This window comes from Corvus cornix, chromosome 4A (assembly GCF_000738735.6).
Source record: "Corvus cornix cornix isolate S_Up_H32 chromosome 4A, ASM73873v5, whole genome shotgun sequence".
In the NCBI taxonomy this organism is placed as follows: domain Eukaryota; kingdom Metazoa; phylum Chordata; class Aves; order Passeriformes; family Corvidae; genus Corvus; species Corvus cornix.
In genome coordinates, this window is record NC_047058.1 from 16,452,570 (window position 1) to 16,476,676 (window position 24,107).

The 24,107-nt window shown below is 46.6% G+C and overlaps 4 protein-coding genes across 8 annotated transcripts; 3 read left to right on the top strand and 1 right to left on the bottom strand.

Annotated features, from left to right (window-relative positions):
• The first annotated feature begins 170 nt into the window (after positions 1–170).
• Positions 171–8,867, top strand: GCNA (germ cell nuclear acidic peptidase). Its single transcript, XM_010403231.4, has 10 exons — positions 171–269; positions 1,047–1,093; positions 1,807–1,858; positions 2,223–2,296; positions 2,813–3,250; positions 3,562–3,733; positions 4,821–4,965; positions 5,844–5,982; positions 6,836–7,040; positions 7,934–8,867. Exons 3-10 carry the CDS (start codon positions 1,818–1,820, stop codon positions 8,184–8,186), a joined length of 1,467 nt encoding a protein of 488 aa, XP_010401533.1. The 5' UTR covers positions 171–269; positions 1,047–1,093; positions 1,807–1,817; the 3' UTR covers positions 8,187–8,867.
• A 310-nt stretch (positions 8,868–9,177) lies between these two features.
• BRCC3 (BRCA1/BRCA2-containing complex subunit 3) lies at positions 9,178–14,939 on the bottom strand. The gene is made up of 8 exons (XM_039572077.1): positions 14,805–14,939; positions 14,340–14,459; positions 13,641–13,728; positions 12,894–12,982; positions 12,276–12,331; positions 11,654–11,785; positions 11,247–11,290; positions 9,178–10,521 (listed from the first exon to the last, which is right to left on the bottom strand). Exons 1-8 carry the CDS (start codon positions 14,907–14,909, stop codon positions 10,370–10,372), a joined length of 786 nt encoding a protein of 261 aa, XP_039428011.1. The 5' UTR covers positions 14,910–14,939; the 3' UTR covers positions 9,178–10,369.
• A 331-nt stretch (positions 14,940–15,270) lies between these two features.
• On the top strand, positions 15,271–23,781 carry CMC4 (C-X9-C motif containing 4). Of its 4 annotated transcripts, none has more exons than XM_039571937.1 (4): positions 15,271–15,302; positions 15,638–15,713; positions 20,625–20,691; positions 22,341–23,781. In XM_039571937.1, exons 3-4 carry the CDS (start codon positions 20,634–20,636, stop codon positions 22,508–22,510), a joined length of 228 nt encoding a protein of 75 aa, XP_039427871.1. In that variant the 5' UTR covers positions 15,271–15,302; positions 15,638–15,713; positions 20,625–20,633; the 3' UTR covers positions 22,511–23,781. The 4 variants fall into 4 exon arrangements, with proteins under 4 accessions (XP_039427871.1, XP_039427870.1, XP_019143644.1 ...); XM_039571936.1 differs by having other exon boundaries at positions 15,638–15,692; XM_019288099.2 differs by lacking the exon at positions 15,271–15,302 and having other exon boundaries at positions 15,461–15,713.
• MTCP1 (mature T cell proliferation 1) lies at positions 15,686–23,781 on the top strand. 2 transcript variants are annotated; one of them, XR_002046380.3, is made up of 6 exons: positions 15,686–18,939; positions 19,043–19,213; positions 19,367–19,418; positions 19,500–19,684; positions 20,625–20,691; positions 22,341–23,781. XR_002046380.3 is itself a non-coding variant. In XM_019288100.3 (4 exons), the coding sequence occupies exons 1-3, from the start codon at positions 18,832–18,834 to the stop codon at positions 19,412–19,414; spliced, it is 327 nt and encodes a 108-aa protein (XP_019143645.1). In that variant the 5' UTR covers positions 15,686–18,831; the 3' UTR covers positions 19,415–19,418; positions 20,625–20,664. The 2 variants fall into 2 exon arrangements, 1 of the variants encoding a protein (XP_019143645.1); XM_019288100.3 differs by lacking the exons at positions 19,500–19,684; positions 22,341–23,781 and having other exon boundaries at positions 20,625–20,664.
• Positions 23,782–24,107: the final 326 nt, after the last annotated feature.

Sequence of the window (24,107 nt, forward strand, 5' to 3'; positions counted from 1 at the left end):
GTGCGCATGCGCGCCGCTCCGGAAGCGCGGGGGCCGCTCGAGCGCCATGGCGGGAGCGGCGGGAGCGGCGGCGCGGGCGGGCCCCGCGCTCGGCCCCGGCCCGGCCCCGGCCCCGGCCCCGGCCCCGGCCCCGGCGCCCCCGACCGCGAGTGGCGGCGCCGGGCGGGCAGCGGCGCCGGGGCACGGCGGGCAGCGAGCGGGGCCTCGGCTGCGGGCGGGAGGAGCCCCGGCAGAGGCGCTGCGGGGAGCCAGGGCTGGCGGGGCGGCAGGTGAGGGGGCGCCGGGGGAAACAGCGCCCCAGCCCGTGTGTGCTGACGTGTTTTTATTAAAATATTATATAGAGAGTTTTTAAAATCTGTATCTATGTATTTATATCTAGTACACACACACATATGTGTGAATATCTATAACTACATAATGTGCTACATTATAGCTAGCATATATTACATGTATATATTTATAATTTTAGATTACGCCCTCATTTGTTTTATGGTAATTGGTAGGTATCAGCATGTTTCAGAATTGCAGTCTTTAAGGTTTAAATGACGTCCATTTAAAAAAGCTGTCTTCCTGGCTTTTTAAGCAGCTGCATAACGTGTTTTTGAAGTTGCTAATGTTCGGTTCATGTTCTCATAAAACGAAATAACTTGGTAAGGGTATTGTGGGCTGCCTCTACATTTGCATGGACATAGCAGTCCAGGTGGTAATGCCTCCATTCTGCCTCTTGAAATAGCTTTATGGCAGCTGCTGCGTTCTGCTAAATATTCATGGAAGCTATATTAAAGTGCACTTCATGCAAAAACAGCTTCTTACTCATCCGTGCATGGTTTGAGGTTTTGGGCTTACTATAATGCACTTCTCTGTCATATCACAGACCGCGTGTAAGATAAGAAATGAGCTTTTTATAAAGAATTAAAATAGTTCAGCCTATTTGGGACTTAGAGTGTTTTTCCCAGCGCATATTTGGTTCTTGGTGTTCACGAGTGTTTCAGACCAGTGAGATGCAGATCCTGTTGTGACCAAAGTTCTGCATTTCATTTTTGCAGCAATGCCCTGTACTTCTCTTCCAGCAGTGATGATGAATTTGAAAAGTGTAAGTAACGACACGTTAGTTTGTGTTATGAAGGAGTATGAAAAGGACACATTTCTGTCTAATTCTAGTGAAGGGTTTTTGCACGTTATTTTCTTTCATTGCTTGTGTTGCAAAGTAGTGACAATGAAGTGTCACTCAAGTGACACTGAGGCTTCTATCTTTGTAGAAAGTCCATGGCATAACCAAAAAAAGGGCGTGAAAGACTTGAAAGAGAGTCAGAAGTGCATAAATCTTTCACCTCCACAAAGTCGGAAAGAGTCGGTTTTCAAAGGCAGTCCAGATTTACTTGTTAGAAGGAAAGAAAGAAGCTGTGAAAATACAGAAAATAAATTGCCAGGTGTGGCACTAGGACACAGTACAGGGCTGGAATCAGATAGCTCAGATGACAGTTTCTCTCCTTGTAGTGCAGTCTTGGTGTCTGTGCCACAGGGAGTGTTCTTGAATTGTCTCAGTTTTCACTCTTTGTGCCTTGCATTCTATTTTTCTTGTTGCCTCAGTTTTGTCTGTTCCCTGTCACTCGCTTCATTCTTAGTCTCCAGAGACTAGAAGGCTGCTGCCAGCTTTGAGGAATTGAGACCTGGAATTATACATAGATATAATTATGCTTGGTTTTGGAAAATTTTGTAGACCAAATTTTTACTAGTTGCAAACTTTTAAAAATGCTTAACAAGAGAACTAGAACCTTGTTCTTAATTAATCTTCTTTTGTTTCAGTTTTAGCTAAAATGAAAACTCCCAAATCTGTATCTAAAAAGGCAGATGCAAGGTGGGTGCTGTCATTAATGAGTTTTCTGTGTTCATATTTTAGTTTTCTGTATCATATTTCTGATCAGAATATAGAAAAACAATCTAAAATTGTATTGATTCATTGGCCTGTATAGGAGAGAGTGCAGACAGAACTGTTACATCCTCAGTCATGTTCAGGGCAAATGTAAAATGGGATATTTGGAGGTGCACATGCTCTTGCCATTCCTATTCACGGATGCAGTTGGTGACATTTGCTGAGAGCAGCTGATAATGTTATATTGGGTGGCTTTTTTTGGATTGCTGTTTTAGGAAGGCAGATTTACTGCTCTATTTTTCTGCTTACTCCTACCTTTATTCCACACCATTTGCCTATTTTTTTACAGTTTGAAAGACTTCATTGATGACTCGGATGATTTCTTCTTGGACTTGAAAGTGAAAAAGAGCACAACAAAGAGTGGTAAGCAATCATCCAACAGCAAATATGAAGCAGACTTTTTAATGAGTGGGAAGGTAGCATTCATTGCTGAGCTCATAAAGTTTTGGGAGAGCTGACCCCTGCTCGAAAAGGGTAGGAACTTTTCCATCTGGTGTGAATGTCAACCCTGAAAAAACCCTGTGTGCCCGCTGCAGACTGTGAAAAGCTGATGGAATGGTGTCTGGAGGGGAAGTGGGTAAAACAAAGTGGACCAGAAGCATTAAAAAAAAGAAAAAGTCAGCTATAGATGTGACATGATCCCTTGATCTTCATGGGACAAATCTGAGGGGTCAGAAGGAATGTTTGTTGGCAAGCCACTTTCAGTGATTTTTCATGTAGTAAGATGGTAAATGGGCAGGGCATAATAAAGAAAATTAGAAGATACCTTACTGTTCTTTGTGTTTTCCTATCTTTTAAGGGATTTCTTTTGTGTTAAGACAAAGGCAGGTCTCCTAAATGCAACTCCCAAAACTTAAAGGTCTTTCTTTTGAATTGCAGCACAGAAAGATCTCCGGACCCCAAAAAAGCTGATGACTCCTGGAAAGAGAAACACTTGCTGCCAAGAGTTGCAGTATCCTGACACTTCAAGTGACACTGAGGATTCTGTCTTTGTAGAAAGTCCATGGCATAACCACCAAAAAAAGGGAGTGAAAGACTTGAAAGAGAGTCAGAAGTGCATAAATCTTTCACCTCCACAAAATCGGAAAGATTCGGTTTTCAAAGGCAGTCCAGATTTACTTGTTAGAAGGAAAGAAAGAAGCTGTGAAAATACAGAAAATAAATTGCCAGGTGTGGCACTAGGACACAGTACAGGGCTGGAATCAGATAGCTCAGATGACAGTTTCGGATCTTTAATGGAACGGATAAAGAAGCGAAGTCTACCCCAAAAACCAGTCTTAAGCACAAGTAAAACTGTCTATCAGCCAAGCACAACAGGTGAGCAGCCCTTAGCTGACTTGCAGTGGTGATTGCCTGGTTCTGTCCATTTGTGTGGTGTGGACCTCTGAGGTGCAGCTCAGCATCTTGCAAAGGATTTTGGTGCAATCCAGAATTACTCCTGTGAGCATTCAGACAAGCCAGTTTGTGCTATCAAGATGTAAGTTTTACACTGTTCTTGTTTTTTGTCATTGTAGGTGCTTTTTGGTTTTAAAATTATTCTGAAAGCAAACTGGTGGTTTCTAATGATTCTGTGATCTTTTTTATTTAATGTATGCTGTGTAATCCTGTGACTCTTCCTGTTGAACTAGAAAACATCAAGCCACCCTGCAAAGGTGCACAGCCTGTGGAAGGGGAGGGAGTCAAGGCACCAAAGCCAAAATGCATTTCACTTCAAGAAACACCTTCCATGAAAACGACTCCTGCAAGAATTCCTAGGAGCGAATCAGTCAGTTGCTCACAGTCAGCAAAGACAGAGAAAAGGTGAGTGTTTCTCCATTGTTCCTGTGTCCTAGGACAACTGTAGATGGACAGAGAGATGCTAAGCTTTTTGCTTAGGATGATGTGATTCCTCTGCTACCTAGAAACTTGTACTAATTCAGCATTTGTTAATGGTTGAGTAGCTGGAAACCAGAGTTTTCAGTCTCCAGTATGACAGGGAGAATATAAACTGGTCTCTGCCTAAAGGAATTGGTGACAAGTAAATCTGACAAATGTCGTCTTCTTTGCAAATGTTATCTCTCTTGCTATTCCTTGTCTTGGTACAGCATGTTTCTAACCCGTGCTGGCTCTACAGATTGTATATATCCAGCTGCTTTCCTCTGAAGAGATATCAAAACTGATCTATTAGTAATTCATACCTTTTAACAAGAGTGTATTGATTTTTTTTTTTTTTACTTGTATCATTATAACTTTGAGAATTCATGTGTCTTTTTCTACATGTGGATGCAGCTTAGGCTTTTCAAAAGAATGCATTTTTCATTTCTAATTGCTGCCCTTATTTTGCTTTTTAGCCATGTGCTGTTTCCTTTAGTCATTTTATAATGGTGCATACAATACCAAACCTATAAATGATATCTTCAAAGGTGTTTCTTTGTCAGAATGGTGCAGCATTTGAGTTAGCAATCCTGGTGGATTTGAATTCCTCCTTGAAGGAATTCCTGAGCATTCCTGGACCATCTTTGGCTGTTTCTGAAAAGACACCTTTATTGTGATGATCATATTAGGGCTGTTGATACATTGATTGAATTTCAGTATAGTTGTGGCTCACTTGTGTCACAAAGCCTGAGCCACCCTCTTTTCCTACTCAGGAGTCCTCATAATCTAATTTTGTGAATTAATGAAGTAACTGCAGGACTGTTGCAACAGCTCTGCCCCTTCATGCTCTCAGAGGGGTAAGAGGATAGTCGTGGGCCTCATGAGGGCAAGCTGGTGGAAAGAGTGATGAGAGGTTTATGCCGCTTGAAGCATCCCTGAGATCTTCATTGGCTCTCAAGTGGCCATTATTTCTTCGTGTGTTTTTCCATGTCTCTCTGTACTTCAGTAAATGCCTTAATGGCTTTTCTTGCAGGCTCAGGGTATGCTCAGTGCCTGATTGTTTCTTGCAAGATCTTTCAAATCCAGCTTCCCACTATGTGAAGTATTTCAAGAAAAATAAAGAGGAGCTGGCACAGAAGCTCTACAGGCTGTTTAATAGTACCATCTTTGAGCAAAAGGTTGGTTTCAAAACAAGAACTACCATCCCAAAACGCTCGTTAATATGTTGCTCCTCCCTGTTTGATGTAATTGCTCTTTACCCTCCTTCACTTTGTAGAAGTTAAGCTTTATAGCAATGGCTTATGTTTGAATTAGTCCAAGCAATTTCTTTGAAAGGAGTTTGTTACCACTGTGATGCAGCAGTTTTGGCTTTGCTTTCCCAGCTGTAATGGAAATGCTGCACGTAATCTTTCTTCCTTCCTATTGCATGTTCATGTCTGCCTTTGTGGAACAGATTAAAAACGTGGTGATCCTTCGAATAACAGTTTAGGGTGAACATAAAGCTACAAGTTGTGTTTCAAATTTAAGGTTCAATTTCAGAGAACTGCTGTCTTGACCTGGGATCATCATCTGGGATATTGGGGACCCTTCTCTGGGGAGAAATATTCTTGAAAAGAAGGATGCTGCCCTCAGTAATTCCAATGGGATTTTCTCCAGGAAGGAAAGTGTTTTCATGCAAATGAGAAAATACTGTTGAGCTGACCAAGGATAGGCTGAGGTCATGATTTTACACAAAACTGAGCTGAACAAACTCACTGTTGCTGAAGCGAAATATCTTACTGCCCAATGCTTCAGCCCTGTACCTGGAGGTACTCGGAGGTAGAATAGAGGAACTAAGGACTTTCTGTCTCATCCTGCATTATGAAACTCCCATTATTGGTTACAGGAAAACTGATGGTGGGAATAAGAAGCCACAGGAGGGGGAGTTGGCATCTTAAGTGTTCAGGGCACCAACAGAGACATCCTCGACTGGATGTAGTAAAATACAAGGGGAGTCAGAGGGTCAGAAGATGAGAGGGAGGAGTGGGCAGATGACATGTGCTGTTTTGTTTTTCAGTTACCAGAGGACATGGTAATAATCTGGAATAAGAAAATGAGAAAAACAGCGGGGTATTGTGTAACGGGGAAGAGAGAAGGCCCTGAAGGGAAGCGTTACGCTCGCATTGAACTCTCTGAGAAAGTCTGTGACTCTGCAGGTAGGTCAAAGAAAGGCTGTGTTGATTCTCCTTTGAGGAAGCAAGTTCTAGAGATAAAAACATGAATTTGATGCCTAAGAGATCTGGAACTGGAGCCTGCTTTGAAATTTTCTATTATCTTATATAAATAAATAAACACATGTATGGATTTATCCACATTTCACAGCCCTTTTAAGAGGCTGGGCAAATGTACAAAATGTGAGAACAGAGATGTAAGTCACACTAACTGCAATACTTTGTTTATATTTCTTAATGATTTGAAGACCTACAGGCATCGTATTACTCTAATTCTGTGTTATAATGGCAGTCTAAAATCTGACTTCTTCCATCACAGCTAGCCACCTTGTTGGTAGTATTTAAAGCTGGAATAAAGACAGGTCAGTGCCAAATTAAGTTCTATTATGTGGTACTGTAACTGTTACTTCTCTCTCATCCCCTCCCAATATGGGAAAATGAATCATAAAATGGTTTGGATTGAAAGGGATCTTAAAGACAATCTTGTATCAACTCCGTGCCAGGGGCAGGGACACCTTCCACTAGACCAGGTTTCTCCAAGTCCTGTCCAGCCTGGCCTTGAACACTTCCAGGGATGGGGCAGCTTTACCAGCCAGATTAGGTGTGTGGGGGAGTAACTAGGATGCAGAACTGGGCTGATCATAAATCTGGAAATGCACTAAATAAAACCTTGTTTTAGAGCATTTTATCTTATCAAGACATTGGTAGTTCTAACCTCCAAAATAACTCTTGCATCTTAGTACAGAATGAGAGACAGAGGTCTTGAAGCGGTGACCAAAGGTGAGCATGTTCTTCCCCACACCTGACTGACCTTTGTCTTTGTTACCTTTACCTCAAGATCGCCTTCGGGACACGCTGATCCACGAGGTTTGCCATGCAGCCACCTGGCTCATCAACGGTGTTCGGGACGGACACGGGCGATTCTGGAGATTCTATGCCAACAAATCAGCTGTAATCCATCCAGAACTGCCGGTGGTGACACGATGCCACAGCTATGAGATTAATTACAAATTCACCTACGAGTGTGTTCGGTGCAAAGCTACGTGAGTAAAGTTTTCATCTTGCATACGACTGTGTATTAACTTCTTAACTTGGCAGTGTCCTGTGTCTAAAAATCAGGGGTCTCTGAAGCTCTAAAGCAATTTGGATACTCTGATGTTTTCCAGAGCCCACGAAACGTCACTATGTGAGTCCACGTTTGTTTCCAGGTAGTTTCAGTTCTAATTCAGAGGTCAGGACAGACAGAAGTGTTGTCTGAGGACCATTGGTGATGAGGGAAGGTCTTTGGGAAGCAGCAAGAGATACATACCTAAGATTTCAAGGAACAAATCCCTGTAAAAACTGGGCACAGAATATTTCACAGTGATTAGATACTAGAAAAAACTATCAGAGGAAGCTTCCTGGGGTCTGTGTCCTGATGACTTTAAATTATGCTCACAGATGTGAGCAGCACTGTGATGGGAAGGATTGATACTAGACATGACCTGTAATAATGGCACCATTTATGGCATTTTTTTTACCTCAGCATCATATGTGTGACTCCCAGAAGTACTGGAAAGAAACACCTGACGTACCCTGGAGTGTTTATTAGGCCTATGCAGTCAGTAGTTGCTTAGATGCAACAGAGCATTGAGAAGATTTTTTTTTAGTGATGTCTTTGAGGAGAAACTTTATGACGGGGTTGATACATGAGTTGTGGAGGTATTTGGAAATGTTGTAGCACTTCATACTCTAGGCTGAGAGTAGAACTACAGAGGAAGGAACCAAGATGAAAAAACAGCGGAAAAGGTTCTAGGGTAGCGAAGTGTAATACAGATTTGGTTGTACCACCGTGTGATGTACTGTTCTCTGTTCTAAAATAGTGCCTTTAGAAATCTGACCTCAGCAGAAGAGAAAGGAGTTCTGTGGACTCAAAGTCCTTGTGTTTGCCTTTCAGGATCGGGCGGCACTCGCGGTCCCTGGACACGGCGCGGTTCGTGTGCGCCTTCTGCAGGGGACAGCTGGTCCTCAGGCAGCCCCCGGGCAAGGGGGGCACCCCTGCCAGGACACAGCTCACACCCTTTGCTAAGTATGTGAAGGAAAACTATGGACTTGCTAAGAGAGAGCAGCATGGACTGAGTCATGCAGAGGTCATGAGGAAACTCAGTGCTGATTTTGCTTTGAAAACCAAACTGGAAGATTCCTTTTAATATCTCAGTATACCTCCTTTCTTGGTGCCACTTAAATTTTGTATTGAGAGTAGTAAAAGTTCTGAGCAGCACTCACACGTAGCATGTCTTCAGTGACTCCAGTGATTTACTGTTTCATCTGGGCAGCTGATAAGCTGTAGACTCTGTGTGTGTGCTGAAGAACTGCTGCATCTCTGGCTGAGATTGCCAGAGGCAAGAAAGTCCAGGCCCACCAGCCCAAGTCCTCTGACTCTGAATGACTCCAAGGCAGGAACAAGGGCACCCCTGAGTTGGGCTTCAACATGGGTTCAGATACTCTCCCATGTAGTTTCCTGAGAGATCCTTGGCTGTTTTTGTTACAATTAAGTGGTGGGTAGATGGTGCCTTAATTCCATTAAGAGAATGTGTGAGTTTCTCCAAAGCCCTTTAGCCCTCAGTAAGATTGAAGCTCTTTGATTGAATTTGAATGTAGTGTACCTCTGTCATTGAGATTTCATAGAAACTAAAATAGATGCAGAAGGTCAGGTTGGGGAAAGCAGATTTAAACACTTTCCCCCACAGAATGAGGTGGTTTTGTCAATGGTTTAAGTCTTTCATGTAAAATGCAACTGAATGTGTGTTACAATGCTTGTGTGTTCTGTAAGCAAATTGCTCAGGTGATTAATAATTTTGATAATCAATAAATGCCAATTTGATACTAACTCTTGCAATAAAACCAGGCTGCTTTGTTTCAATTTAATCATGGCTGTGTGGGAATACAGAACCCTGGTACCAGCCCAGCTCTCCTGGCTGGAGAGCCAGGCTGTGGATCAGCACCGTCCTTAACATCCTTTTGTCACTGGGATTACAAGCCAAGGATCCCCATTCCAGGAGGCCCAGAGCTGCTGGGTCATATCCCAGGAGCCCTCATCAAGCCTGGGGGCACTGAGACACCACCCTCCCTTCTCCAGAAGCAAGGTAAAGGAGCATTTGAACTAGAAAACCAATAACAAAAACAACAGCACGAAACCAGTGACCGTTCAAAAACTGATTAATTACTGTTCACAGCACTTCCAAGGAAAAACAAAACAGTGGTGAGCAATATACTTCAAGGAAGTTCTACTCTTAGGGGATTTGCCAGTAGAAATGCAGAAAGACTGAAAAGTATGACAAAGCAATGGGGTTATGGGGCTTCCACATCTTGACAGCACTTTACAGCTGCTAATCAATATTGGCTGTCACTGACAGGGAGTGCCTTCCTCAGCTCTGTTACTTTCACTGTCCCATCCTTTGCTCACGTGAGACAGATTCACAAGACAGAACACAGACGAGGATGTACATGATGGGGGATACTGTGAAATGCAACACCAAGAACATTTAAAGGGATTAGTTCAACAACAGCTATTTTGTTCCAGTCTTAAGAAATTTCTGCAGTTCAGCATGTAAGAATGTCAGGCTTGTGTATCTACCACTTCTCTGCCCAGCATCTTAACCTTCTTCCCTCTGGGAAGGAAGCACAGTCCTCTCACTGCGCCAGCAGAAATAAGTCATTTTGTACAGAACCTCAGTGCTAGGCACACACCAACATTCTATGGAGTAAGAGACTACAGACTGACCAAAAAATGCACTTTGTAGCATTAATTTCATTTCTACTCCCAACAGCTCTAGCTTTGGAATTCTTTATTTGGTTTGATGTATGCTGAACACAGATCCTATGTCAAAGATCTTCCAGGTCTGTTCCCAAGCTTCCCTCCCACCTCTTTGCCTGGATGAATGACCAGTGATCCAAAACATTACTAGATATAAGATCATGGTCAACTGAAGCTACTAAGAGAAGGCAGAAGTTGGCAGCATCAGATATGACAGCAGGGACACACTTTTCCCCTCTGACCCTCCTGTTCCAGGCTCCTGGAATACGTGTAAAGCAGTAGGACTTCTGTCAAAATACAGAGGGAGAAACAACGTTCCCTAGGTGTGTGCTCTCCAAAACAGGAGTCTTCAGGTGCTGCCCAGCCCCACCACTGATCCACAAGTGCAGCACCTGCAGACACAGCACTGCTTTGCACCAAGCTGGGGCAGGTAGAGTCCTGATCCTGGAGATGTGCTCCAAGAGAAGAGGCACAGCCAGGACCTTCACTGAGGGGCAATGTAGGGCCACCCTTCAGCCTGGAGTAGTTCTTGAAGATTTTTTCATGTCTCTTTCCTGAAGGGTCTGCATTTCCTCCTCACTCTAAAGCAGCGAGTTCCTCCAGCAGCTGCTCTTTCTCCTGCTGCAGCTCCTGCACGCGCTGTTTGTTCTGTTCCAGTCTGTCCTCCAGCCATTGCAGCAGGGGCCCACTGATGGCAGACATTTGGCTGCAGAGGTTCTTTGTGAACACTGCAAAGAGCAACAACACATCATGCCAGGGCAACACACAAAAGACTCGGTGCTACAACACCCCCAAAGCCAACAGACAGCCAAGGAAACCTTCCAACATCCTGGCCATGGCAACGACACATCTCCACAGGAAGGTCAGAACCGGCAGCTTGCAACATGGAAACACCATTTCAGTCTGACCCAGGCAGGGATGACAGACCTACAGTGAAAATCTGCACACAGCTCATCACTGGTGCTAATTAATGTCTAAATTTAGAAGCATCATAGAGTGCCTCATTTCCTAAACGTGTGAGAATGGACAATGGGGTAATAATTTAAGAGCAGAAGTGGGATTAGGACTCACCCCATCACACTGGCAGAAGGAAAGATGTCACACCCATGTAACACATATAAAGTGCCAGGAGATGGAAGTGTACATACAGGGCAGCCAGACACTACTTTAACACTCAACAAATCCCAAATCCCCTTTCCTGTTCCAACAGAAAAAATAACCTAAACAAACCAAACCCCAAAACCCCAAACAATCCCAAAGTCTTTTGTCATTTTAACCAATTCTACAAAGCCTGAAGGATATAACATTCATGAACCCCAAGATTAGGGTGTTTTACAGCCTTTGACATTTTCATTTTAAGTATCTAGTTACAATTCTGTTCCTATGTAACAAGACTTCACCGTTTTGATTCTGGGAGCAGCACCCTGGATTATCACATGCAAGGAATCCTTACCTGAGCCATTATGGATCTTGGTTACAGAGTCGAGATGTGTGAGGCTAAGGGAAGGAAAAGAAAGCAGGTTAGAAACAAGACAGCAGGGAATTGTGTATTAAACCCAGGCAGTAAAACCAGCTGCCCAGGAATCACAGAGCAGACCACAGGTACACCTAAACCTCTTCACTTGCTGAAGCTGTGCACATTCACAAGGATAACAACCTGTGATCACAAAACCCCAGAATTCTGCTGGTAACTCCAGGCTCAGGTTCTACAGACTTCAGAAAGTTCTACAGAGGCACGTGAGCTGCTAATCCTTCTTAATTTCTACATCTTTGCCAAGGTTTTGGTACTCTAAGTACAGCAACAATAGAACAGGTCAGCAAAGACGGCCTTGGAGAGGGGCAGAGTCCCAGGGCTGTTACCTGTGAATTCTCCTGTAGGCATCCTGCTCTTCTTGGCAAAGGATCTTGGGCAGCTCCACAGCTGATTCCAGACACACTTTCCCAATGGTTTCATGGGGGACAACATGAATGGGAATTTCAATCCTTTCATATCTAAAAGGGTATGAGATATCATTAAAAGAAGCAAACAAAAAAATTACTTCTACAACCTTCCAACAGTCTGTCCAAGGCCTGGCAGTGCTGCACATCCACTTTTGGGAACACATGCCTGAGCTGACAGGCAAAGGGAAGCATCTTATATCCACATACTTGTCTTGAATTTTAATTGTAAGGTGCAAACCTGAGGGCTCGACCTCCAGAGCTGGAAGCAAAAAGGTGGGGCTGCTACGCAACAAATTGCAGCACAAATCCCCACCCTAACCTCAGCAAAACTGAACATAATAAATTATCTAGGCTAAATGAATCACTCCTAGTCTTTAGATTCTCTTCCAGCAGCCTGCAGGACCAGAAGTCAGGAGACCCTGTGCAGGCATCTCTGTACATTTACTCCTCACAACTGAGAAGCCACTTATTAGAGACAACCCAGAGAAGGGACAGACAAGACAAAATACAACTGGACATAATAATCTTCTGCTGTACTCACTCTGAGCTCTTCTGGGCCTGAATAGACTGGAAACAGGTATAGAGAATTCTGCCTGTCTAAGAGAGACAGCAGAAAGTCAGATTCCAAAGGCAAAAAACCTCTAAAACCACACATTCCTTTAGGAAGCACAATATGCTTTCAAATAGAATTCCAGATGTTTTGCTGTGATTTGCTTGCTGGAGCTGCTTAAAGCATATATTGATAAACCCTTTAGTGATGAAAAACTCTCAAGCAGCAGCTGCCTGGACAGCCTAGACCTGACTGTCAGCTTATCTCACACAACAGCCACCCCTCCTGGAGAGCCTGGAGCACAGAGGGGCAGAGCTGTGGGCTGGGCTGGATACCTGAGGGAAGAGCCCTGCCCCATCTCAGTGCACACACTCTGCAGCTGCTGCTGCAGCCCTCCTGGACAGCCAGGCTGTGGGGCAGCACAGAGGAACTGTTACTTGTTCTCCTGTCCTTGGGATCACAATCCAACCACCACTATTCCCACTGTGCTTTCCATGTGCTCCCAGCAGAGCTCTGCCCTTTTTGCAGGCTGCACCCCAGGACTTCAGCTCTGCCCTGATGTTTCTCATGAGCACCTGGAGGGTTTGTTGCCATTTTTAAGTTGCCTACCTTGGTGTTCTTGTCCTCAATGAAGCAGGAAAAGATCAGCCCTACAAACCCTTGGTCCATCATCTGATACATGGCCTGAGTGCGGACATCTGCAGGCACAGAAATGACAGTGAGACCTGCCCTGCTCACCTGCAGGAGTGGGAAATGATTTGCCATCTTTTAAAGGGTGATCTAAAATTTGGGGACAAACGTCACAAACTTTATGTTTACATCCTTACTCTGGGTGATTAAAGTTTAAATAAAAAACTTGATCCAATTTATAATGTAATTAAATAGCAAATCTTAAAAATAGAAGGTGAGCTCACAAAACCAGAAATTATCTCACAGCCAGCCTGGTGCCACAGGTCACCATAAAGTCCAACACGTATAAGATACTCATGTACTTCTTCTACGAAAGTTTTCAGCTATGCATTAACATTCACAGATGTCAGAAATTGTCACAGTAGGCCCAGGATTCCCACAGCTTTTTTTGCTATTCCCCACACTCAAGGTCTATTTTATCTATCTGGAAGAACAGCAGTAGCTGATTTGTGACTCCTGAGTCATGTTTGAGTCCTTGGAGAGCACACACAGGAATGGGGCTACACTGGCAGGGGCCCCTGAAGCCCACCCAGACAATCTGGTCCTACCAAGGAATGTTTCAGACTCAGAACTGTTTTAAAAGTGCAGCTCTGGAACTCCAGTGACTGAGTCCCAGGATCAAGAGCTGGGAGATTCACCCAGAGCCCAGCTCAGGGCTGCTCTTACCGACATGTGAGGGCCAGACAGTGATGTGGGGGTGGGAGTGGTACCAGCCCACCACCCTCATGGGACGTCCTGTCATTTCAGCCAACCTGTGTGGGAGTCAAGGAGCTTTGGGAACCAAGAGACAAAGGGAAGAGCTGTACATACAAGGAAAAACAGCAGAGTTTTATAAGTTTCTTATGAGTCAGCAGAATTCCAGATCCCTTTGGAGGGGTGATGACACACTGCAGAGAGCTGATGGGAGCCTCTTCCCCAGCACCATCAGGAGTCACTGCTGCAGAAGCAAACTTGATTCTGTTTGCATGTGGCAACAAGCAACACTTCAGCAGCTGTTCAAACCAGCATCCCCGAGTGTGTGTAGAGAAGAGGCTCCCCAGTGCAGCACCTGGAGCCTTGCTGACCTCTCACCTTCCACTCAGCCTCCCTGCTGAACTGCCACCCCCCTCCACAAACACACTGCAGTTTTACCTGTGACCAAACACAAAACAACGATCAAAAATTTGTAACACAATTCCACTGCAGGTGCTGGAACCAACAAAGACTCCAGAGAAAGGCAACTGCCAGCACAGCCCTCCCAGCCGGGCAGCTGCAGGAGGGAGCAGCTGATGGCTTCAAGCCAGCTACAGGTGTAAAACACAGCACCTGAAAAGAGCTCTGAGGTAAAGCACTGGCGAGCCTGCTGCTGTCTCTGCTAAAGGATATCTCTGCTTCAGTGGAAGCAGCTGAAAGCTGCTCTGGTGAGATCTCCACGCGGTCCTTCCTCTTGTCAGAGCGGCGCAGGATTATCACAGAATGGATGTGGACGATTCGGCTGGTGTCAACCTAACGATACAGATGGGAAATCAGTCAGTCCTCTGCTAAAGAAACAATCCCCCGCAGGGCACGGCCGGCTGCTCTGAGCATACCAAGGCACAAGTGTGCACCGGAGCACGCCGGGGCATGGGGACGGGAAGCTTTCCTGGCTCTGAACTTCGACTCTCACAGGAGCTGACCTACGCGCTGGCGGCTGCTGGGGCCGCAGACGAGAGGGGTGCCGGGGCCGCTCCGTGCGCGATGCCGGCGGTCACAGCCCGCGCCCCGCCATCCCACGGCCCCGCGCAGGCCACAACCCCCATAGGCAGCCCCACCACCCGCCCCTCCCCGGGGCCGCCCCTCCGCGGGCGGTACCTCTCCGATGCAGAGCCCCATGACCTCCTCCTTCTCGGTGCTCAGCGCGTGGTTCAGGCACACAAGGAACGCATCCGCCTCCAGGTGCACCGCCTGCACCGCCATCTTGCCTTCCCCGCCCGCCTGCCCCTCTCGCCCCGCCCCCTCAGCGGATGGACCAATAGCAGCGGCGCTCGCGGGCCCTCTCAGCCAATCGGCGCGGCCTCCGCCGAGGCGAGCTGTGCGGCGCGGCGGAAGGGCCGTGCCGCCCACGGGAGCGGCAGCGCCGGGGTTCCGCCGCTGTTCCGCGCGGCGGCCGATGTCCGCGGCGGGCCGGCGGGGGGTGGTAGGGCCGGGCCTGAACGGGACGGCCCGGCCTGATCCGGCTTAACCCGACTCGGCTCGACCCGGGGTCCGGCCTCCGGGGCCTGCGGGCAGACGCGGGGAGGCGGCGGGTCCGGGGGGCGGGGGAAGGCTTTGCGCGGCGCACGCGGCGCGGCGGTCACGGCGCGGGTGCAGGTAGGTCATGGCGGGCCCGCCCGCCCGCGGCCGCCTCACGCCCAGGGCCGCCCGCCCAGCCCCGCCGCCCGGCCCGGGGGGGGACGCGGTGGCCGTGGCGATGTGCTGCGCCCTCCTCCCGCCGCTGCGGCCGCGCCGCCCGGCCCGCCATGGTCGGTCCGGTCCCACGCCCGTACCACACCCCCTCTCCTCCAGCCCTTCCTGCCCGGCTTGGCCACACTGCCCCCCGCTCCCGCTCCTCGGCCCGGCTCCTGCATCCCTTCCCTCGCCCTCCCCGCCCTTCTGCGTGGCTCCCCTCGCATTATGTCCATCTTTTTGTCTTCCTGTTTTTTTAGATCCCACCAAAGCTCGGTCTGCCCTCCCCACGCTGCTGGACAGCCCGGCTGGTCGGTGAGCATCTGCTACCCCTCAGTAGGTCGGGCAGAGCGGAGCGTGGAGTCAGAGGGGCTTGCTCCAGGCAGAGTAGAGTCCAAACCCCCAAGAAGAAGCTTTAGAGTGTCTCCACATGCCCTTAAGTCACCAGATCATCAGATCCCGAGTTGCCAGAGCCGGGCTGGGTTTTTCAGGAAGGCTCAGCACCCTTGTAGCCCTGAGGTGTGCAGGCAGCTCTCATGCCCCAAGAGAAGGCCAGGCTGGCCAGCCTTGCTCTAGGGGCTGTAACTGTGTCAGCACAGCACTGCTGAGCCTCAGCAGTGCTTTTTCTTGGTGCCTAAATGGCAGCTGAACTCCCGGTTGCTTTTTAGAAGAGAAGGTGATAAAGGGTGGAGTTTGTTCAGCTCACTGAGCTCCAGCTCCGGGGTGGTCCAAGCAGCATCTGGAGTAATTTCTGTCACTGTTTCCATAAAATATTTTAATGTACCCAATTTAAAACCAAATAAATTGTTGTCACTACAAGCTGCATTCCTCCTCCTGGCCATTTTCACATTTATCCATGTATTATGGCTCAGAAATCCATCCAGGTCCCAGAACTGCATTAAACTTCTAAGATTGATGCTAAGATGGACAGAACATCTGCCAGTATTATTCCTGTCTGTGGGGATTGGGATTTGAATCTCCCCAAAACAACACTTTGAACAGCTCAGCCTTCTACAGTTATTTTGGTGGCAATGTTAAAGTCTCAAAGGATGATGCTGCAATCCTGCAAATTTAAGCTGTTGGGGGTTTTGTTGGTTGTGGTGGGTTTTTTAATAGGTTATGAAGCAAGCAGCATAAGAACCTGGGTTTAAAACTTGTTTAAAATATAAGTAAGCTCTCTTCTCCTCCCACCCATGTCTTCCTTCAGGCTTTGTTTTTGCTTTCTGATCAAACCTGCACAAACAGACACTGTGTATGTTCTCAGGTGCACTGTCTGAGCGTGTGCTTGTGGAATCTCCAGTTTCTTTGGTGTGTTTGGGTGCTGCAGACAGACCTGTCCCACCTCAAACCCCATTCCTGTCCCACCTCAAACCCAATCGACGGTTTTGCCTGACCTCAGGATTTTCCATGTGGCACTAACTGGGCACCTCCACAGGCCAGACTGAGCCTTTGAACTTTGCAGTTCTGGGGAAGCTTGGGACAAATCAGTGGGGCAAAGGGTGAACACACACATTAACCTCTGCCCATTCTGCACAGTGTCCTCTGCACGAGACCTTGTTCTGTTGTCCTGGATCTGTCATCACTGCCATCTCCACACACCATGAACACAAATGTGCATGTTGTGCTTTAGTCTGCCTACCTGTAGTTCAGCCAGGCTGAACCAGGTCAGTGTTTGGATAGGAGACCTTCCAGGAGAGTTTACTTACAGTAGGAAACACAGTTCACTTACTGAGACATATTTTCTATTACTGGAGCCAGGCTTGAGCCTTCTGGTTCTGGGCATGATGAGCTGTAGAAATTCCAGCTTTGAGTGTAATAAAAGCAAATTCTTGGGCATTTCTGGTCATGATGGAACTTTTTGCAGTTTACTGCAGAGTAGGAGAGTATCCTGGCCGAATTCCACCTGGGGTGATTACGTTCAGCTGACTGAAAAGGAGCAGTGGCAATTGCTGCATTTCACTGTTGGGCAGAGTGATTTCCACAAAGGGGCTTAAATTTGTTAAGTGGCTTAGGGTAAAGCAGAAAGGAAAAGAATTGCAGAAATGTCCCTTTAACCCTAATTCCTGAAGGCCTTGTGAGCCTTGTCAGACTGCTGTCACATTCCTCTAAATGCCAGCAATCCAGCTGGTGGGGCATTCCTTGGAATGCCTGTCCCTCATCACAGGATGGCTGTCAGAACAGTGGTGCTTTGTATAGGGCACGTAGACGTCCCTGCACATCAAGCAAGGAAACAAACAGAATGGGAGAAAAAAAGAAGTAATAAAAGAACATTCAAAGTTTTCTTTGTGACGCTGCTGTTCAGGCTGATCCGTGGTTGGTGTTCTGTTCTCAAAAAGGCTGAGTGCTCTTTTGGCTCAAAAAGGTAGAGAAACACTGATGGGAGATATGGAAAGCATCATGGAAGAGTATTTTCTGTTATATATGCACCCCAATGTATAACAATTTTTTTTTTCTCTCCCTGACTTTCCCTCCTTTATTTTGTACCCAGATTTTCTTGCTCCTGTTTGAAATATGCCTTATAACCTTACAAGTTTTCAGAAGACCACTGTGTTTCACTGGGATAAGGAATATTGCATCTGCTTCATAGCAGGAGGATGTTGTTTGTGTTACAGCTTAACTTTGTTCTACTTTACACCTAGATGAAGGATGAAGACTGTCTGTACCATTTTGATTACCTCTTCTAGGGTTCAAAGAGAATCATTTCCCCTGACCTCCATTTGCTAATGGCTCAGCTTGGTCTAACCTGCACACAGATAAACGTGCTGTTAAACAAAAGTTACAGTAGCAGGAACCACCTCAGTGCCCCAAGCTCCTCCGCCCGTGTTGGTGGCTCTCTGTGACCAGCCAAAAGCCGAGCGACGCAGTCCTGAGAGCTGCTCCCGAGGGGTTTGTGTGTGAACGGACAGTGCTGCCATCCCTGAGAGATGAGACACAGGACCCTGCAACCCGACAGCTCTGCGAGCTCCAAAGATGAGAGTCCTGCACACCGAGTTCCGTGCTTTGTCTCCAGAGTGATCTTCGTTCCTGTTAAGCTCACCTCACTCCTGGTCACGAGTTTTGCTTTTGGGATTTAGACCACCTCTTTTTTCCCCCCCTCCCGTTTTACACAAAGACTGTTAATAGGACTGTTAGTGGAATGAGCAAAGCCAGTACTCACAGGGTTTAACTTCGCACCAATAGCACCTTTTGCCCCAGAATGCCTTACCAATGTCACCCAGCACGCGTGTCCCAGTGTACGACTCGGCCTGACGCTTCCGTTGGCTTAGGCACCACCTCAGCCTCCCGAGCTGACTTTTAGGGACATTTCCGCACGTAGCATCTCCTCCAGCGAGTCAGACACCACCTGTCTGCCAGGTCCGGGAGCTCTCTCCGTGAATGTGCTCAGAGCTAAAGAGGCCACGTGTGCACCTCGCGGGCCGATGCCGTCCACCTGAGCTGCGGAAGCGCCTGAGGGATGGCACAGGGAGGGGAGGCTGGCGCTCCTCCCGTGCGGCTCTGGGTGCGGCGCGTGGGGGTTTACTGCGATGAGCACCGCAAAACCTGGCTCGTGACTGCAGAAGAGGCAAGTGTGTGCTTTGAGCTTCCCCGTGGTTGTAGCATTGCTGTTTCAGGTGCCTCTGCTGCACTGCCAGTAACTGCCTGCTCTGTTTGTTACTTTCCCCCAGGAGGAAGGTATGCTGAGGGCTCGGATCCAAAGAGTTCAGGTTCCCCTGGGTGAGGCGCTGCGACCCAGCCAGCTCCCCCCATCCCGGCTGCCTCACATGTGGCAGCTGTCCCAGGGTGAGCAGTACAGGGATAGTAACTCTCGCGTTTGGGAGATAGAGCACCATCTCATGGTAAGGATGGTGGCAACAATAGACCATAGTCATGCCTGTTTGTGAAGTCATTTGAGATCCTTGAGGGACGGCAAAGGACTGTTATTTTGTTGAAGTCCATTAGCTCAACCACAGTAACTGTAGACGTATTGAACTTTTCCTTGTCGCTTACAGCTTGGTGGTGTTGAAGAACTGCTGCTTAAACTCGTGCCTGGGGATTAATCTGGTATGTGCAGACATTACCCCTGCTTTGTACTGTGCACTGTTTACTCCCAGTCTTTCTTTAATATGAATTTTTGTCTTTCAGGAGCAGTGGCTCTAGGAAGATGCCATTGTCTGTTTTGTACAATAAAAGGTTCTCTCTCCACTGAAATGCAGCCACCTTTGAGGTGGAAGCAGTTAAAAACAACACACAGCAACATCACACAAGAGTTTAGGACAGGCAGTGAAGAGGAGTATTGTGACCAAGTGAAACATCAGGGCGAGTTCTAGGTAGGCAGAATGCAATTGCCCCAAGTGGAGTTTGGCCAGGATGCTGCAAATAATGTCCTAGTGATACTGGGAAGTGCTGTGGGCTGGTGACTTGTCAGAAACTGGAAAGGCAGCAGCTCCCAGCTCTGAGCAGAGGCTGAACTGTGGCTAAGAGGGTTCAGTCTCACCACCACTTTCGGTGACAATGGTGCTTTCCTTAGAGGTCTCCCGTTCAACTACTGGTACCACCAGCTTTTGCTTGGCTTTTGATCTTACTCTGACACAGTTACAGGTGTCACAGCTGCAGAGAAGTCAAACTGAGTGTCTGAAATCCTGTTTCCTATGGATTTGAACATTGAACATTTGAAGATGGAGCTGTCCTCCAATCTGGTTGAGGGGTTCTTTGGACAGAGGGAGAGGATTTCCAAGAGACTTTCTCCTGAAACAAAATGAAAAAAGCCCTCTTTGTTGGCTTGATGGGATGTACACAACTGAGTTGTTTGGTTGATTGTTTTTTTAAATGCCTTCTCCAGATGCAGTTTCCTGACTTAGGACCACATCCTTGATTGTGTAAAGCTCACAGAGGTGGATTTCACATAAATATGTGTCTTAGTATAAAGTCTAGAGATAATAAACTGTTAAAATTTAGTCAGCCATGTTAATTTGAATATTTTCTGGAATCTTTGTACATCCAAGTGGAAAAGGACACATTTTGACTAGAGAAAAGAAAACTTAGTGGCATAAAATTTCCCATATTCATTGTCCTCATCATCATCTTTTAGCCAGACACAGAGTGTTCTTGTGTTTGTTGGCAGGCACCTGCAAGCAGCAGCAGATGTTTTCTGAATGGTGACAGTGGGGGAAATTGGGAGCTCTTGAAGGATGTGGCTGTAGGACATTGTCTTTCCCCCACCCCCTGAGAAGCACCTTGATTTACAGTAACATTTTCCTATCATTTTAGTTCCTGAACATGTCCCGGAAGGATCCCTGCCAGAAACAAGCCTGTGAAATACAGAAATGCTTGCAAGGTACTGAGTGTCATTTTGTCTTTGGTGTCTTGATTTTTGGTGGAACTTAATTCTTTTAACTTAACCTTGTTGTCCTTTCACCTTGAGAAGGAACAGAGCACATTAGCATTGCCTGGTTGCAAAACGAACAAAATTATAACGTCTGATTTTAATAGAATTGCTTTGTGCTTAATTGTAAATAATGAGACATCATTAGTATAAAATAGAGCATTAGTAACAGTAATGTGCTTGGAGTGTTCTCCATGCTGGCAGTGAGATCCCAGGTGTATTTTTGGGACTCAGCTGTGGGCAGGGAGAGCTAGACATTATAATAAGCTCTCTTACAGCGTGGTTTAGTGAAGGAGTAGGTGGATTGTATGAGAAGACTGCAGAGCTGCTCCAGGGGTGTTTTAAGAGCAGGTCAGACAGAAGTCTGTCAGGAACAGGGTAGGTGATGTGTCCTCGAGGTATGAGATGGTCTTCATATCCCCAGCATTTGTTAGAGACTACCTTTTACTGTCTTCATGGTTTGGAGCATTCTCCCACAAAGGACTGCCTTCTCTCCCTGTATTACTGCACTTAAAAGCTTATGGTTGACCCTGTTTTGGTCCCATCCGAGACAATGTTCTTTTATAACATTCATGGAGGTTTTCCAAGTGTTTTGCCTGTGTAGGTTTGTGTACAGTGTTGATCTGAATGGTTATGTGTTGGCAGAGAAGCTCTTTGCTGCACGTACACTTCTCTGTCACCGCTGCTCGAGCTGTCATTTTGGAGTGCTGCTGTTCATGTACTGTGCTGTGGCGTTGTCTGATGTGCACAGATGAAGCAGCTGAGTTGACAGAGAGCAAAGCAATTTTCCCCTGTAAAAATTAAAGTTCAGAGCCTTAACTTAGGAATGCACAATCACTGCACCCAGTGGGTAGGACAGAGGGTGGGAGCCAGACCTTTGGGAGATGCTGACTTCTCAAAAGTCATTGTTCCAAAAGATCTTGCTGCTTCCTCTGTGAGACTGAATGCCCACTGTAAATCTCTTTTGTGTTTTCCTATCTGTGTGTGACTTTCAGGAATGCACCCTTGACAGATAACAGGGAGTGCCTGTATGTAGCCACAGTTTTAGAAACAAAGCTGCAGGCTATGGCAGAAAGAGATCAGCTCTCCTCTCCAAGGGCCTGCCACGCCTCTTGGGCTGCCAGCTTGCAGAATCACCATAACCTTTTTCTCAGGGGTGATCTCTGGGAATTCATAGTCCAGTGATCACAGCAGTGTGGTTTGCTCATTAACCAGAAGGCGTTCATTGCTGCTTTCTGGGCTCTCCATGGGTGCTGTGTGTCTCACATTATGCTGCTGTTGCTTCTTTTAATCTTTTAAAAGTCAGTGCTGCTGTGAGTGTAACTGTGTAGTGGTTGCAGAGCTCATCCAAGGCAGAGCAGGTGGCTCTGTATGCCCTTTGCTTCTGGACAGACAGACAGGTGGTTCTGAACTCAAACCAGACTCTGTCTCTTCCTGCAGGGCTCCTCTCCGAGAGCCTTTGCTCTGAACTAAAGAGAGATTTTTATGAACAGAGAAAATGATGGAATGCTTGTAAGCAGCTGAAGAGGTGGGGTAGATGTGTTCCCTCAGGGAACAAAGCCTGTTCCTCTCCGCAGACCTGGTGTCTCCTTATTTTCCAGTGAACAACTACATGGAGTCCAAGTGTGAAGCTGTGCTTCAGGAGATGCGGAAATGCTGCGCCCGGTACACCAAGGGCAGATCCATCTGTTGTTCAGGGTTTGAGAGAGAAGAAAGGGAGAGAGAAAAGGTTAAGTTGGCTTCAGAAGGAATTTCCCCACCACCTCAGTAACACAATTCAGCTCCAGCAGGTGCTGGAGCATGGACTCACTTGAAGAGCTCGTGTGTGTTTTTTCAAGCCTTCTTTAGACTTTCAGAAAAGCCAGATTGCTCCTAGAACACACCGTTTGGCACACCAAAAAGTAAAACACAGTACCAACAGATGGCCTGGTTAACAAACTTTATTTTCTGTATGAACACATTATCTATGTTGCCTCTGCATCACACCTGTGAAATGTCAACTTGATGTTTTTAGGATGCTTATCTTACTCTAATCCATCTTTGCTCTAAAAATGGAGAATTGGAACCAAGTTATGCTGGCTTCTGGAGCGAGAGGTACAGGAAATGAGCTCAGAAGAGTGAGTTTAAACATGAAACAAACCCATCTTGACACAACAAAGGTATTGCTGCCACCATGCAGTAGTTCCAACCAACACTTGCCTGTCCAGTGGTTCAAGCTCAAGAATGGGAATCAGGTCTGATGATTGTTCCTAAGTCTTGCATAGATCATGAGTGACTACAAGTCACTTTGCCTAAGTGCCTCCGTTTTCCACTGGACAGAGCTGTTTATTTTATATTTAAATTGCCTACACGCTGCTATTTGCATGATAAAGATGTTACAGGAACATTATTTCAGGGATTGCTACAGGGATAGGATATTTTTTTAAAAAAGCAATATTCATTTGAAAGATCTGACTGTTGATACAAAATTTATAAATTTATGTCTAATTGAACACCTTTAAGCAATATGCTTTGAATCCAAGTCTAGTTAAACCTGCTGATACCCAAAGGCCTGTCACAGAGCCCTGGGCTAGATCCAAGAACTGACTTAGGTGCTGCTTACTGAACAAGCAGTTGTAGGCAGTTATTTTCCACACAGCATTCCAGACTCACTCCCAAGCCGGCTGTGTCTGGACCCCAGGAGAGATGCCTTTCCAGAAGCTCTCGGCCATGCAGCAGAATTTCCTGTGACCTGTAGGAAGAGCTCATAGACAGGTTCCTGCACCACCCTTCAGAGCTGCCTGTCTTGCTGTCCCCTGTAGCAGGAGTCCAGGCACCCAAATATCAGGCTCCCAACCCACTAGCCCTAACTCTGTCATTAGATCTAGCCGTAAAGGACTTTCGTGCTGTGAGCAAGTACAACTTACTTATGAAATAGAGCTTCTATAAACAGACCACTGAGGTCTAGGCACAATAGTTGTGTGTATTGAAGCCTAGAAGAGCAAACCATCTGTATTCACTGCTCTGAAATAACATGGTACAAAATAAACAACTGGAACAAACTGTGGTCTCCGTTTGGTTGTTTGTTGAGCTGCAAACTGGGTGGCTTGGCTGCCATTCACAGCTCAGGGACACGTGAGATCATCATGTTTAAATAGAAGCTGCTTGATATTTTTATAACTGGGGCTGAAGATCAGTGTAATTTAGGGCTTGTCTTCCCCTCCCACTGCTCTCCCTCCCCTTCAAGAAAAAACCCTTAAAACAAACACGGGGGTTTAGTGTCCTTCAAATTAGGGAAAAGTGATGACAATGTTGTGAACCACCTCAAACGCTGACAAGTAGCTCATTTTTCTCTTTTGCCCTATCTGAGCAGGAACAGTGGAAATAAA

What these genes read in the sequence shown, in the direction of transcription:
- MTCP1 (XM_019288100.3), top strand. Translation starts at nt 18,832, where the DNA reads ATGGCACAGGGAGGGGAGGCTGGCGCTCCTCCCGTGCGGCTCTGGGTG. An exon ending in GGCTCGTGACTGCAGAAGAG is followed by an intron (nt 18,940 to 19,042) that starts GCAAGTGTGTGC and finishes ACTTTCCCCCAG; the next exon opens with GAGGAAGGTATGCTGAGGGC. An exon ending in AGATAGAGCACCATCTCATG is followed by an intron (nt 19,214 to 19,366) that starts GTAAGGATGGTG and finishes TGTCGCTTACAG; the next exon opens with CTTGGTGGTGTTGAAGAACT.
- CMC4 (XM_019288099.2), top strand. Translation starts at nt 15,606, where the DNA reads ATGTCCATCTTTTTGTCTTCCTGTTTTTTTAGATCCCACCAAAGCTCG. An exon ending in TGAGCATCTGCTACCCCTCA is followed by an intron (nt 15,714 to 20,624) that starts GTAGGTCGGGCA and finishes CTATCATTTTAG; the next exon opens with TTCCTGAACATGTCCCGGAA. An exon ending in AATACAGAAATGCTTGCAAG is followed by an intron (nt 20,692 to 22,340) that starts GTACTGAGTGTC and finishes CTTATTTTCCAG; the next exon opens with TGAACAACTACATGGAGTCC.
- BRCC3 (XM_039572077.1), bottom strand. Translation starts at nt 14,909, where the DNA reads ATGGCGGTGCAGGCGGTGCACCTGGAGGCGGATGCGTTCCTTGTGTGC. An exon ending in TGGGGCTCTGCATCGGAGAG is followed by an intron (nt 14,460 to 14,804) that starts GTACCGCCCGCG and finishes CTGTATCGTTAG; the next exon opens with GTTGACACCAGCCGAATCGT. An exon ending in GCCTACAGGAGAATTCACAG is followed by an intron (nt 11,291 to 11,653) that starts GTAACAGCCCTG and finishes TCCTTCCCTTAG; the next exon opens with CCTCACACATCTCGACTCTG.
- GCNA (XM_010403231.4), top strand. Translation starts at nt 1,818, where the DNA reads ATGAAAACTCCCAAATCTGTATCTAAAAAGGCAGATGCAAG. An exon ending in AAAGAGCACAACAAAGAGTG is followed by an intron (nt 2,297 to 2,812) that starts GTAAGCAATCAT and finishes TTTGAATTGCAG; the next exon opens with CACAGAAAGATCTCCGGACC. An exon ending in CTATCAGCCAAGCACAACAG is followed by an intron (nt 3,251 to 3,561) that starts GTGAGCAGCCCT and finishes CTGTTGAACTAG; the next exon opens with AAAACATCAAGCCACCCTGC.